The sequence below is a fragment of the Falco naumanni genome, chromosome W (assembly GCF_017639655.2).
Source record: "Falco naumanni isolate bFalNau1 chromosome W, bFalNau1.pat, whole genome shotgun sequence".
Taxonomy (NCBI): domain Eukaryota; kingdom Metazoa; phylum Chordata; class Aves; order Falconiformes; family Falconidae; genus Falco; species Falco naumanni.
Genome location: NC_054079.1, coordinates 26,492,757 through 26,508,809, shown reverse-complemented (window position 1 = coordinate 26,508,809; position 16,053 = coordinate 26,492,757). Strand labels below are relative to the sequence as shown.

The 16,053-nt window shown below is 38.5% G+C and overlaps 1 protein-coding gene across 3 annotated transcripts in view; it reads right to left on the bottom strand.

Moving 5' to 3' along the window:
- Positions 1-16,053, bottom strand: part of LOC121080550 (tyrosine-protein kinase Fer-like) — a 217,443-nt gene that overhangs the window by 56,436 nt on the left and 144,954 nt on the right. For all 3 annotated transcript variants that reach the window (XM_040578635.1, XM_040578636.1, XM_040578637.1), the window contains 3 exons: positions 5,789-5,845; positions 3,420-3,535; positions 927-1,021 (listed from right to left, as the gene is read on the bottom strand). In XM_040578635.1, the coding sequence (XP_040434569.1) occupies positions 927-1,021; positions 3,420-3,535; positions 5,789-5,845 (268 nt within the window). The remainder of the gene's footprint in view (positions 1-926; positions 1,022-3,419; positions 3,536-5,788; positions 5,846-16,053) is intronic.

Below are 16,053 nucleotides of genomic sequence, written 5' to 3'. Positions count from 1 at the left end.
GAAAACCCTGAATCAGAACGATAAAGTTGTTAAAAGATGGGGCTTTATATTTATTAGCAGAGATGTCTAGAGAAGCCGATTACCACTGTATGTCTGAAAAAAATGTCTCAGGACAGTGCCATTAGTTTCCATGTTAATAAAGTCAATCACATGTACTAATATAATAATCTAATAGAATAAAGGCAGAAAATTACAATAAGTCAAAGATTTCATCAATGCACTTCTACTAAAGCTAGTTAGTACTCAGGAATTATAAACAGTCTAAATATTTACTAAGTCTTCATGAATTAAATCTAGCAATATATAAAACAAAGTGTTGCATATAAACCAATACCAGAGGCTACCAAACTCACACATTTTCCAGCTTCTAAGAGAATCAGAGTGATACGGTTGCCTGAATCTGGTATCATCCCATCAATTTGAAACTTTCTCCAATCGTTCATGAATAATATGAACTGAAGACTAAAAAATAAATCAAGAACATCTAAAAAACTGAAAAAATTTGCTGAACAATGCATTTTCATAAAGAGAAAACCTATATGAAAGATAATCCAAATTTGAGTTACTAAAATTGAAACTCTACCCAGTCATTAAGTTTCTTTAAATACAAGTATAGCATTAACAATATAACCCTATTGTTAAAGGAAGTATTATTTAATATCTTTTCAGGAGAAAAATTAAGATATGGCAGAGATATATTGTAGAAAATTCTGCTCTTGAATAGTTACAGAAAAACTCACAACAGATTTGAATAGCTCCTTCCACACCTAAGGTGGTAGAAGTTAAGATCTCCAAAGATTTGCAACACGGGTGACTTTTGAGATTAATCATAAGAATGCAAATAAAGGCAAATAGGAAAAAAATATATTTTACACTATGGAAACAATACATATGAATATATGCTGTGAGAAAAGAAAAAAAAATACCTGAAACAAGTTCCATAACAATATAAATAGGTTGTCGTTGTGTGCAAACTCCTATGAGTTTTACAATATTAGGATGATCATACTGTTTGAGTATTCTGCAAAACATACAGTAAATTTATTATATTAATAAACTTTATTGTATAAACTGATTAAGTATCATAGGAAAATATCTTAAACCCTTAAAATTATTTTAATGGAACACATCATTACTGTTATTAAAAATCAATACAACAGATCAATCATCACTGTGTTTGAATGAGGGCACATCAACTCACTTATAAATCAAGACTGAATGCTATATTACTTTTATTATAATTCTAGTATTTGTCTACATGACAAAAGAACTGAAAAAATGGCCTGATAGATCTGTAGTTCCTCAAGAACCCTTGTAATTAAATAACATTTCAGTGGTGGACCAATAGCAGTTAGGTCAAAAAAAGCCTGCACAGCACTTACCTATACTTTTCTTCTGCACCGTTCAAATGCACACTCATTCCAGTTTAAGAGATTAATTTGTACAATAAGTTTTAAAATAATTTAAAAGACAGCAATTTCAACTTTGGAAATTAAACCAAAACATTCATGTTTTCTTACACAATGCTTTAACAAGTACATTTGCAATCTAAACCAGCATTCTATAATTTACAAGTATAATGAAGAACTAGGAAAAACTCTGAAGAAACAATACAAAATTTAAATGTTTCTTCTACTATTTGCTAACTTAAACTATGTCTTCTTTTTCATAAAAGAAAGTAAAATAGTAACCTACTTAGTACATACATACTTAGACACAGCACATTTATTTTTCTTTCATTATAAGACTGTTCTTCCAGCAGCAGGCTGCTTAGCAAATGAAGCATCTCTGCAGTAGCCAAGTTATACGCCATTTAAAGATATTAGATAGATATAATGGCTGATATTAGTGATTTAAATAATGTCTTATAGTTTTCCATATTGATCATACTATTTTTTGAGTAAAAATGAAAATATATCAAGTTCCATAGCAAGAACAGAAAAAGATAATTTAAACTTTTAAAATTATCTTGATATACCTCTCTACCCTGATGACATTTATATAACCTGAAGATATTTATATACCCACATAAACAGCCTAAACTCAGAATAATTAGGGTATTGTGGCATGATTATAATCTGAAAAATAGATATGCAATCACATGCTGCCTGACACAGCACAGAATCTCTTCTGAAATGAATACTTCTTCCCAAGAAAATATTAGTAAATGGGGATCTATACTATAACCTGGCCAAATTTTGTCAACTCTATTAATCAAGCAGGTGAGAAAGCAGGATTTATGACTGGTATATTTCAACAGTTACAATGCAACAGTGTAGTGCAACAAGGGGAAGTGCAAAGTCCTGCACTTGGGAAATAACCCCATGCACCAATATAATGCTGGGGGTTACCCAGTTGGAAAGCAGCTCGGCAGAAAAGAAGGTGCCAGTTGGTGGACAAGTTCAACATGAGCCAGCAATGTGCCCTTGCGGCAATGGAGGCTAATGGTATCCTGGGATGATTTAGGTAAAGTACTGCCAGTGGGTCAAGGGAGGTGATCCTACCCCTCTACTCAGCACTGGTGAGGTCACACCTGTAGTATTGTGTCCAGTTCTGGGCTTCCAAGTACAAGAGTGACATGGACATGCTGGAGAGAGTCCAGTAAAGGGCCATGAAGATGATTAAGGGAATAGTGCATTTCTCCTACGAGGAAAAGCTGAAAGAGCTGGGACTGTTTAGCCTAGAAAAGAGAAGACTCAGGGGGGATCCCATCAGTGAATATAAAAACCTGAAGGGAGGATATGAAGAGGATGGAGCCAGGCTCTTTTCAGTGGTGTCCAGTGACAAGATGAGAAGCAATGGACACAAACTGAAACACATGAGGTTCCATCTGAACATCAGAAAACACTTTTTCACTCTTAGAGTGACTGAGCACTGGAAAGGATTGTCCAGGGACATTGTGGAGTCTCCCTCCTTGGAGAAATTCAAAAGCCATCTGGACATGGTCCTGGGCAACCAGCTCTAGGTGGCCCTGCTTTTAGCAGGGGGCTTGGACAAGATGAACCCCAGAGGACCCTTCCAACTGCAACCATTCTGTTATTCTGTGATATAATCATATTTAAAGGAACAGTGTCTTTCAGTCTCTTTATCTGAATCCTTATGGCAAAATGCAGAAAAAGTTTTAAATTGAGGCACTTAAAATAAGAAAAATGTGTTTTATAGGCATAGCTTGCTTTGCTGAAGAGTTGGTTTTGCCAAGTGCAGATGCTGCTGCATTCGCACCTTAAAAAATGCCTTTTTTTAGTTACTGGGACAACGGTTGTGGAAAATATTGAGGGAGAGAAGAAAAAAAGGAAAAAAGTTTGATAATGGCTTCTTCAAATGCTTGTGAAAGTCAGATTTTATAAATTCATCTAGTAATAAACTCAAAAAAACACCACAATGTAAATATATGTTTTAATTATATTTAGAAAACCTACCTGGCTTCTGACAGAAATCTTATTTTCAGTTCCTGCGGAAGATCTTCTTTACAAGTTTTTACAGCAACAGGAGTCTTATCCTTTAATGTTCCTTTATATACCTCACCAAAATTACCCTGAAATCAGGAAAAAAAATAATATCATTTTAAGTAAACAAAGTTTTTGCCTTTCCATAAAAGAAAACTAAAGTAAGGAGATTTGCATAATTTCCACCAGATGTATTTCTTACTTAAATAAAAACAAAATTAAAATTATTTAGGACAGAAATACAAGGAAGGTGTCAGCCAAATCCTCGCCCCACCCCTCAAAAAAAATAATCCCAAAACCAAAAACTGAAGATCTCATTCTTTTAGATAAGCTTTTTATTTCCCAAAGAACTCCACTTTAAATTTGTTGGGCAAATTTTCAGATTAATCCCTCTCCTGTTTGCTAGTATCTGGAGCTGCACATGAGTTTAATAAACAGCAAAAATCTGCTGGAAATGTTTTCCTTTCTTTCCTCAGTGATAGAGATTTATTTATACCATGCATTTGAATACTGTAGTGCCAAAGGAAGAAGATAGAAAAAAGAAGAAAAAAATAACCATAGATGGAAAATAGTAATGCTATTTAGTTACAAGAAAAGACATTCAGGTGCCTAAATACAAGCCTCCAGTACTGTTTGAGAAACCAACATAGATGGTAAGCATGGCAGAGGATCTTTAACAGCCATCTATTATTCTAGAATAGCACTTCGAAAGGTCAGGACACTACCTCTGATATCTAAAATGGGACTAGATGCCCAAAGATAAGTAGCTGAATCACTCCCAACATGCTTTTCCTCTAGCCTTTTGTTTAGAAGTACTTAACAGTGAAAACTGAAACTACCTTAAAGACTACTTAAGTATTGAAATTTGTTTTTTTCCCCTTAATTCAAAATATTTAATTATCATTTTATATAACTTTCATTTTACAGGGTATTATAGAATTAATACAGAGTAAATAAATAAAGCATTCACACCTGAGGTGAAGCAAAATCTTCCTCTTTAGTAAAGTTTGCATCATCTTCTACATCAAGCTTCCATGATTTTTCTACTGATCTTTTCCAGGCAACTCAAGATTTTATAAACCTTCAGATTTTTCATTTCCAGGTTATATTATGACAGTTTATTTAACATTTTCTTATATAGAAGCTGATCATCCTGTCATCCTTTGGTATGACTATTTTGTTTCTGAGATGGTTGCATGACAAGTTTAGTGACCTAACAAAGCTTTTTATTCTATTTATTATTTTCTAAATACTTCTTAACCAGATTTCCTTTTATAATCGCTTGTAAGCACTGAGTTGTCTTTATTGTTAAAAATGCTTTGTGCCAAAACCAGGCAAAACATACATAAATTCATTTTACTAAAGTAATCAATTTTCACATAGATTAACTGTCTTTACTAATCAAGACATTCATAGTTGTTTTTAGGAAGACAAACTTTTTTATGCCTGAAACATCCTTATTTTTGATGTTTTTCTATTTAAGAATGTGAAACTGGCATAGTACCTGTATAGCATTTTATATGGATATAGCTCTGTCTAAAGTTAACTAATACTTTTTGTTAAGCTGTTAGAGATTTTGTCCTGGGAAACAGAATTTTTCTGACAGTATTTAATTCCCCATTTCTTGAACAGTTTATCGATTCTTATAGTGTCTTTTAATACTAAGGCAACTGATGCTTTCATTTTACTTCTAATTTAAGCCTCTTTTTCAGGATTTGGGAAATCTTTTGGAACATTGTGTCCAAAGTGGCACTTGCACAAAATTTGTTGGTAGTTGCAAAGCTACTGAAAATGTAAAAGTGAGGCACAGGGCATTACCTGAGTAGGAGTGTTTTAAAAACTTACAGCTACTAAGCACAATTTCTGATAGAAACTGTAAGACTTAATTTAATACATATACCATTGTCAGGTTACCTAACATTCATTAAGTCATACAAAACCAATGAGAATTTGTTTTAACAAGTGTTGATTAAATCATATTATATCAGATTATTTGTATAAAACTTTCCTATTTTGCAACAATATTATTCTTTTGTAAGATTGCACAAAGTAAACCAGCCACATAACACTTTATAGAAAACCACTTATCTTAAACGCTTTCCAAATAAGAAAAATATATTTATGCTAGACTTAAACATTTTCATCACTGACTTTACATTGTTTCCCAGTAAATACGATTTGCATTTATTTAAACCACAATGTTGTGTTACATATTAAAGTAAAATAATTGGTATAAAATTGCATACTGCAGTAATTTAAAAGATAAGGCAAATAGGAAATTGAGAGTTTTAATTATTGATATATACCTATTTAAATGGTATTTAGCTCACTTGTTAACTTACTTTGCCCAGTAATTCTCCCAGTGTGACATCTTCATGATGGAGAGCCCATTTCTTGTCCTATGGAAAGGAAAAGAAAGAAGAATTTTCAGTCTGTGTACTTTCTATAAATAAATTTCAGCCAGTAGAAACGTACTTAAAGAACGATTTTATTCAGACCACTCAAACAGTAGCATGCTAGGAAGTTATAAATTCAAGAGTTTGCAAAACATATTTTAGAAATCTTGCTATACAATAAGATATTGAAATATAGTATACAGCAAATTTCTATCAGATTATTCCTAAAACAACAGTATACAGGTTTTATATACAAGCTCTGGAAGGGGTATCTAGCACTCTGTTTAAAAAAAAAAAGACAAGTAAAAATCAGCAAGGACAACTTCATTTTAGAATACAAAATAACATATTGCTAGATCAAACTAAATTTTTTTGTCCTCAGTGTACTGAAAAAAGAACCAATTTTCCTATTATGAATGACACACATATTTGCATCTCTTAAACCTTTTGTGGTTGAAAAAGACAACACACGCTGATTACAGTATATTTTCAGTGCTGATGACCAATACCACAAATATTCTGCAACAACCCACAGAAACATAAAAAACAAACACAAGCTTCTTACTATATACACCTATTTAATAATATGAGATTTTTGTCACAACTTCTGAGCAACCTGTTCCAGTGTTTGACCATCTTACAGTAAAGTTTTTTTCTTCTGTTTAAATGGAATTTTTTGTATTTCAGTTTGTGCTCATTGCCTCTTGTCTTCTTCCTCATTCTCACAGAAAATAAGCAGTTTCACTTAACTAAGTTAACATCAAGCACATTTGTCATTCTTTTGCTTACCTGCTAAAATTTAAAGGAGAAACCCAACAGCCTCTTACAGAGCACAGGTTCAGTCAAGTCAGGGGCACTGGAAAGCTCAGCAAGACAGACAAGAAGCACAGCAGCAAGACAGGAACAGTTAACTGCATTGAGATCTATTGCTATAATGACTTTACTAGTACTCCAGCTAGTCATACATGCACCTAGCAAGTGAGGCAGAGTAAATATTAGCGGAAAGGATAGCAACCATCTATAGAGGACAGAGACAGTGGGTTGTTTGACATTGATAATGTGCAGCTGTGACCTTGCTTTGATGATGTGCAACTGTGATCCTGCAGCACAGAAGTACATAATTTTGAGGAAGTATGAGAAGAAGCCCGGATGAAACAGAAACAAAGGAAGAATGTGATCTCACCTCTAGAAGATAAGGAAACAGCATGAACAGCAAAGAGTAGCCTATAGTGAACAGCGGCTGGGCACATGGACAGTAGAGTTTGACCAATAATAAAGCTTTTAGCAGCACATGTACAGAGTATAAACTTACAAAAGCTGTAACTAATTAACAATAAAAGTCTTTGCTTCACTATCCTTGCAAAGTCTATGCCTCAATCGCCACAAATGGTTACCCCGATGTGATGGTCAAAAAGCCACAGAAGACAGAGCGGTTGGTGGAGACGCCCAGCTGAACTCAAGAAAGCAGCGGTACAGAGAGCTGTTCAGTCCAAACCTCATCACCTCTACAGGTGAGCAGCTGGGGATGTTATGGGTTCACATATGTCAAGTGAAGAAAAATCGATATGCGACATAATGATGAAAATACTAGAAAGGAGAGGGGTGAAGATGAAGCTGTGAAACTTTTGCTTGCCTGGCTGTGCAAGCAGGGACACGCTGCAGATGCCACAACAGCATTTTGCACTCATCTTTGGGAAGAAGCAGGAAAGATGCTATTTGATGCAGCAGCAAAGGGAGATTCCACAACAACCTTTTCTTTGACAATGTGGGGCTTAAGCAGGAGGCTCATGGAGCCCCAAACTGGTGGCGTAGCCCGACTGCACCAGGATCCGCAGAAACTTTGCGTACCCATCACCTACAATACAGGTGAACAGTTGGGAACAATGGGAGGGAAGGTATCCTGAGATCAACAGTGCAGCCTGGATGTATTGCGACAGCTGCTTGCAGCTCAGCAATGAGCTGTGATGGGTCCACAGCCAGTGACTCTGTTAGAATGGATCCATGACAAAGTGCAGGACTTTCCACTTGATGGCACTTTGCAAATTCCTGCCTGGCAAGTGGTCAGCAGATGATTGTGTGATGCTGCTGCGGAGGGGGACTCCATGGCAAGCAGGAATGCATTTAGCACCTTGGTGGCAAATTCTGATTACTTTTTCCCATATATTGGATAATTCTACTAACAGTGCTAAACCAGGGGAGGCTGTAAATTCCACCCACAGCGTGACTCTTCTCAACACACTGTCAACAATGGCCACTCTGTCCGCGCCTCCTCTGCCCCCAAAGCTCCTGTTGCCAATTGCAGTGACCCTCACAACGCAGGACCAAGTGCGGGAAAAGGACAACTCGGACAATGATTCCATTGACACTGATAAACCTTTTGATCCAGGTCCTGTAGATCTGGAAAAGGAACCAGACATTTTTGCTCCCCCCCCCATGATGCGTTGACTGTGTTTTCAGGGAGGGTGAAAGGGGGTCTTGTAGGGCAAGGCCTCAAGGACAAGAGTCTGAGCACTGTTAGCCTGATGAATGGAGACCTGTTAGGACTTGTAGGGCATAAGCCCTGGGAACAAAGGGACAAGTTAACAGCAGACTCTTGAGCCACAGCAGTTGAGATGCCAACCCTACTGACAAAAGAGGGACATACAGCAAGATAAGGGAATGGATAGTGCTGATAAGGAACTTTGTTATTCACGAGAAAGTCAAGTAGAAAGAAAACCCCTAATCTTAGAATTTGATGCTAAGATAAAATAGACTAATCAGTACTTATTGTTTAAATTACGTGTCTTACAAGATAGCCGGATCTGTGTAGTTCACACTTAAGATTTAACCAATCAGTGTCTAACATGTAGAAGGTAGAATAGTATATTAATGTAAAAGAATCACTAATAAATCGACACCTTGCTTGCATCAAGCTACGTCCCCTCTCTTCATTCGCCACAGGGTCTGGGGGATCAGTGGTGGGAATACAAGCAGGAAGCACGTGAGCGAGGGTATTTGGGAATCACAATGGCATGTCCAGTATTTTATCAGCCAAATCAGCCTCCAGAGTGGCAGCTTGTGCAATACGAGGCTGTTAAAGAGTTAAGCAAAGCAGTGCAGGAAGGGAGGATTCATAATACATTTGCTATGTCCCTTCTTGAAGTGATGGCAGAGCCTTATACACTCACACTGCATGATTGGAAGTCATTGCTTTGTATGGTACTAACTGATACAGTCTATGATGTGGTTATTTGATTTTTGTGAGCTATGTGTAGTGGCCTCGATTGAAAACCTTAATCGGGCAATTGCTGTTAACTAGGAGCAGTTGGCTGGAGAAAATAATTTTGCCAATTCTGTGACTCAGGCAAGGTATCCCAGGGACAACTATTTGCAAATGAAGGAGATGGCTATTAAGGCAGTCAGGATATGGGAGTCTTGCCACAGTCTTGCAGGGTCCTAGAGAGTCATATACCAACTTAATTGATCAGCTTCAGAATATTTTGCAACAACAAGTCGAACATGAGGAAGCTCAAGAGTTGCTTTTAATACAACTAGCTATGATAATGCCAATGAAGGTTGCAAGTGGGCATTGCAGCCCTTTCACTATCACAACCTCACCACATGTCAAATGATTATAACACAGACCTCACAGCAGACTGTAACTCTCAGGTTGAGTTCTGGAATGCAGTGAAACACATTTTTGCTTCTCCAATCTCTTCTGTAAGAATAGTACACGCTCTTAACTTGTTTAGTAAATGAGCCTGCTAGCTTGCTAAAGAAAGTAATAACAAATACTGCTTTTTTCTGGCTTATTAGGAGATGTCGATTACCGAGATGCTATTGATTTTTATTGATAGCACAGGGACATGAGTGTGAAGACTTGGATAGGATGTGTTATGTGAATCTTAGTGACCACTCTGAATTAATTCACAAAAGCATACAAAACTTAAAGGCTTTAAACAAAGATCTGCAGCAGAGCCAGGGGCGGGATGCCTTTGGTCTCTTCTCATGGCTGGGAAACTTTGGGCCGTGGCTCATAAGTATTACAGGATTTATTATTGTAGAAGAATGGCTGCAGAAGCGTGGCCTTAGAATCTCTGAAGATCTGCACAATCCAGGCCTGGTATTAGAATAGGCCTGTAATCAGAATTGTACTGAAGTTGCTGTGCTGAAGATAACAAGAAAGGTAGCCTTGAGCTATTCTTGAATCCTGAGACCGAGTAATTATGTTGTGCCAACAGGCCGTGGCTGTAACAAGCTACAGCTGCTGGGAAAGCAGGTGCAGGGCCAAGAAAGATAGGGACTGGTATGGGAAAATAGGGAGTAACAAACTACAAGGCTGAAGCACAGCAACACAATTAGCTACATGGACAGAATGCTTATTTTAGTCATGATAATTAGGGGTGTGAGAACCGCATGCGCTTAGAGACTACTAACCAATTATATTTCTGCTTTACGAATATGCATGTGTATCGGTTCTATATAAGTAGTGTTAGAAACTAATAAAGTTGAGCAAGATGCATAACTCATATTGAGCGTCTTCTTGACTCCGGCAAACCCTTCTTCCAACAATTGGCGCCCGAACGACGGGAAAGCTGGTAATTGCTGGAAAAACTCTGCCTTTGCATAGCGACAGTGGGCTTTGCAAAACTGTGAGTTGCTGTGAGGAGTTCGAGCATGAAGACATCCGTAAGGAGTAAAGGCGTCTGAATCCGGCATTGATGTCGTGCGCGGACCTGCACCGGTAAGACCATTTTTCCCTCGATAATGGAAAGGGAGGCGGCACTCACGCTATTATCTGATACTCTTGCTAAGCGAGAGGCTAGCGTGAGCACTAAGAAGCTCCATGAGCTCTGTAGGTGGGCGACTGAAAACGGACACTTAAAAGACCCGCAATTGCTGTTTAGTGTGACTGAGTGGCGAGAGGTCGGGGATTCCCTTTGCGATGCGATCCTTAGCGGCAGCAAGTCGGCCAAGGACTTGGGGACTGCCTTTCGGGAGGTCATAAACCATTTACGATCCCTGGTTGCGGAGAAAAAAATGGCTATGGCTGCCTCAGACCTCCTCGGTAGGGAAACCGAGTCGCAGTCTACCCAATTATTTGGTCTAGGCGCTCCATCTGCCAAAGGCATAATTGTGCCCATTAAAAAATCTGCGACAGAGCTATTACACCCGACACCATCTCCGGAGGGTGCCGCCGCAACGGGTGCTCCATTCCACCCTGAAAGCTACCGAGAGCCGCCCCCCCTGTTAGATGAGGACGAGGGTACTACGGCAGGTCTGAGCGCGCCTCTGAGTGAGAACGCAGAGTCGATTAAGAAAATAAACCCACCCCACCTGCACATGCCCTGATCCCCCGTCCCTGAACCAAACCTTCCAACCGGACTCTAAACCGCTTGCAGCAGCAATTGACTGAATGCCATCTGCCTACTGCCAGTCGTGATGTTCAGATCCTGACCCAGGAAGGCGTTATCCTCCAGCCTGCCGCTCCCCAAAGTCGTTGGTCTGGGGTTGTAAGAGACGCTATATTGGAGGGAGAGTGGGAGGCTGCTTCTGCTGTTGCATGTCTGGTGCGGACCACCACTTTACCAGATGGTTCAGCAGCCGCTGTGTGGAAACCTTTTGATTGGAAATTTATGCAGCAGCTACGACAAGCCGTTACACAATATGGATTACAATCTGAACCAGTCAAACACTTGTTGACTTATTAATATGACTCTGACACTTCGCTAGCCAGATTGATTCTTACACCAGCACAGTTCCCCGCACCCCGCCAGCATGGCGTGCCGTGCCCCGCAGCTCCCCCTCCGCTCGCCCACCCACCCACCCACCGCCACGGATCCCCCCAGCTGCTGGCAAAAAGCGGAGTCCAGAGCTCGGTGTAGAGCTGCAGATTGCACCCCTGCTGGTGGTAAGACCGCGTAGAGTAAATCGCGGCAGGACTCTATGCTAAATTCCTCTCTGTGAACTACGGAAGGCCGCGACGAGTAAATCGTGGCAGGGCTTCTCCACGCTGATATCCTTTCTGTGAAAGGGGAGAGCTCTGAGAAGACAGCGATGGAATTAGACGCAACAATTAAACTGTTAACTGGCATCCTCCTTAAGAGAGGGGAGGGCATTAAAGAGACAGAAGTGGAGACCTTAGTTCGCTGGGCACGAAAAAAAAATAAGATCCCCGAGCCTGTGTTATTGTTTAGTATTGCGGAATGGAGAGACGTGGGAAATTGCCTCTGGGATACTACGATCGAGGGAGGCAAAGAAGGAAAAGAAGCTAAAGCGTTAGGCGTGACGTGGCGGTCGATAGTTAACACTCTGGAAACTATGAAAGCGAAAAAAAAAATAGCGGCGGCAAGCCTTCTCTCTTGGTTACACTTTTCGGAGTTGGGCATACTCGTCCTATGAAGGGTATGTCCGCCCCTGCGTGTTCAACAGTGCCGGAGCTTTTAGATAAGACAGCGGACAAACCAAAAGTTCCTCCTCGTCCTGAAACATCATCGGACGGGTTTGAGGAAGAAGGCGGGGAGAAACCTTGTGATAACAATACAGAGAAATCCTTACAGGAGGTAATAGATAAATTAAGAAACCTGGTAAAGCAAGTTGAAATGAACCTGCCTACTGCTTCAATACCTGTAATTCCTCCATTTAGCCCAACTACCCCACCGATGCTGAACTCGAGAAAAGATCCAATTCTACAGCGTCGGTCTGGTGTTATTCGTGATGCTATTTTGGAGGAAGAATGGCAGGTGACCAGCTCGTTAGCTTGTCCAGTACTGATTAATAATCTTGATGCACATAACTGGGACATGATTTATGGAAGATTAATGATCAGATTTTAGCGATGGGAGTGTTGCAACCTGCTCTTCCACCTTTTATGATGATCCCTCAGATTTGGCAAATTGTTGTGATAGACTTGAAAGACTGTTCTGTCTTTTTCACGATTCCCTTACACCCTGATGACACACAAAGAGACTCACTAATGATGATTTGCAACCGTTGCGATCCTGGTTGCATGGCACCGAAGCCAACAGTCCTCAAACTTGTTCACCAGAAGAGCGGGCTGCCCTGAAAGTTGTATCCTGCAGGATTCAGACTGGCTGGTGTGGTCACCGAATGGCAAATCTTCCGTTATCTTTTTTGGTTTGTAATGTTGCCACTTCACCTTTTGCTCTTATTTTGCAATGGCAAAAGAAAAAGGGGGAAAATACAGAGATCATTTTAGAGTGGTTGTTTTTGCCATTGCAACCCAGACATCATCTTATTATAATTACTTTAACCACCTTATTGATGTTTCCCTTATGTCTCACATGCTTTTTTTCCTGTATTCAGCGTTTAGTTGATCATAACATAAATCAGGTCATGGTCACCCAGCTACACATAACCTTGCCTTGTCGCAATTAACGAACAAAAAAGGGAGAATGTCCAATCATTACTGATGGGAGATAAGAGAGAGGAGGATATAGAAGTTCTAAAGAGAGATATATGAGAGGAGGATGGAGAATGCCTGACCTGGCAGGAGATGAGAGAACAGCTGGGTATTGTGAAGGAGAATAAGAAAGATATATAACTGCATGAATGGTTTCTGCCCTGAGCCTGCTGGTACATACAGCTGAAATTTGTATCTGGGCTCAGAGATATAAATATGAGCTTCTCTGTGCAGTGGAGTGTCTCTGGTTGCATAAGAAACAAACAAACAAAAAAAAGTGACTTTCGTAAGACTTAGAAAAACAATTGTAAATATAAGAATTTTTTTTCAATTACTCTTCTGTTTCTAGAATTATGCTTTTTCATCATGTGTGTTTTTCAATTAAGGGGTAAAATGTGGAAACTAGTTGTTAAGATGGCAACGGCAGACTAATTTAATTCCAAGCAATTTGAGATAAAATGATATTCTGAATTTTGTTTCTAAATTATAATGGAGTGCTACATATATATAAATGCTAGAACATAACGCTATTTCAGTGTGACCAGTATTTAGCATACAACTACATCAGCATATTGACAGAATACCTTTTGAATTCTTTCTTTTTTTTTAACCTCTAAACTGGGAACAGCTCAAGGTGAAAAGACTGTTCAAATCCTCAGCTGTTGCTTCAGAAGGAATAAGTGTTCTTTGTGTACAGGTGAATTTCACACAGCTGACAATTTGTTTTGTGTTAAAAGTCAAACATCTGTCACATCTTCATCACCACCACCACCACAACCTTTAAGGTCAGTGGGAAAAGTATTCTGTACTCCATTACAGCAGTGAAACTTCCCCTGAGCAGCATTAGTTTGTGTACTTAACTACAACTCCTTTGGTCAAAATGAAGTTGTCATAGGAGTTAGACATTAACCCGAGTAACATACCATTTGATACCTTGTAAGTGAGAAAGATTGTGTCCCGACAGCATGCTGTTTCCCACACTTGTGCCTAGAGTTGTACTTGAAATCAGCTTGCGTGTTAAGTTTAAATGTAATCACACACACTCAAAGGCCACAAAGATACGTTACTGCTTAGGGTATTCTTGCAGTATAGCAGGTGCAAAACCAGTTCTAAAGTAATGATCTAAAGTGTTTTCTTTCAGGAACACCATTATTTCACTTCTAATGGATCATACACAATGCAACATAATATCTCTCCATAAAGTGTCTTGTGGACAGAATACATTCTGCAACTTTGTATTAGAAATAAATGCTTGTATTTTCACCTGATGAAGTTGCCTAAGCTAAAGGATTGTGACCTAGGCATTGTTACAGAGCTCACAGATAGAGACAACAGTGATGGAGAAGAGTGATTTAACATATAGTTGATTTATGGTTTGTACAAGACTATATTACACTGCAAAAAAGGTATTCATTCAGAGTTGTGGATGTACTGCATGGTCATGTAACAGTTTATGTGAAAAAAAAAGGGTGACATTTAAGCTGTAAACACTGTATACTATTATTTTTCCTTTTTTTAAGCAACATTTTTATTTCCCTGTTTGTGTATAGTTCTCTATTTTTTAAAAAAACAAAATAACCACAAAGCATCCAGAACATTCCTGCCTCAGTTAGCTCTTCCAAAAAGTTACTGAAATAAGCCTCATTTACTACATATTTATTCTCAGAACACAAGCTATGGTAAGTAACTAAAGAAACCACGATCCTATAAAGAAAATAAAAATAGCATTGTGGTGTTATGCATGTACACAATAAAGACAAATGAAGGTTATACAAGTAACCTTAGTCTTGCTGTCACAAGCTTTCATATGCTCTTAACATCAAAAGCATCATATTATATTCAGAATTCTTACCGATGATTAAGAGCTCCGTTACAAAGAGTAAAAGCAAACTTATATTGACTATTTATAAAGTATTGTCTCTGTCATTAGCTGTTTTAATGTTAATATTTCTACAGTTAAAGTTTAGGAAGTCTTGCAAAAAAAATTAGCAAGATGAACGAAAAAAAATTAAGACCCTTATAACATGACAAGCGCTTCATTTGTGATTTTTGACACGATTTAGATTTATATCTGCTTTTGCAACTAAGTTCATTTTTCTCCTACCACACTTCAGGGTTATAAGCTACTTACATTTCAGAATCAGAAAAAAATGGAACTGAATCTCACTATAAAGTCTGGCCCTGTGCTATCAGTAAAGTGCTAGATTCCATTTTATTACTGAAAGACAGGACAAGGGAGGAAATGTTCTCAGCATGTTTCATTCAGCTTTTACTGACACACAGTAAATCAATAGAACAAAAGACCCACTAATATCTCACTTCAGCCTCCAAAATCTCCCTTCATTAAGTAACAAATTGTTTCCAGATTACACTATCAGGTGCCTGGATACATTGACAAAAAACATATAAATACTGGACTCTGATACTTGTTTTAAATAATTCCATTCACCATAACAGAAGCAAAATAACAAAATTTTGTTTTGCAAGAGAGATAAAATTCTAATTCTTTAAGACTAACAAGAATAAAGTTTCAGAGCTGATGATTCTAACTGGGCAGCTTAGCAAGAAAAGCTTAGCCTTCATATTCTATTTTCAGCACCATTACTTTTTCCAAATAAAACATCTCCATTGTGTTCTTGGTCTTGCTTTCCTCCCATAGCTACTTTAAAATTCTCCCCTACCTACTTGTTAATACCTATATCATACAGGGCCAGGTCTGTCAGATTTTGTTAGCCATTCACTGTAATATAACAGACTAACTCTTCATGCTGAAAGAATATGTGAACTCCTGGAGCACAAGTGTCATGGT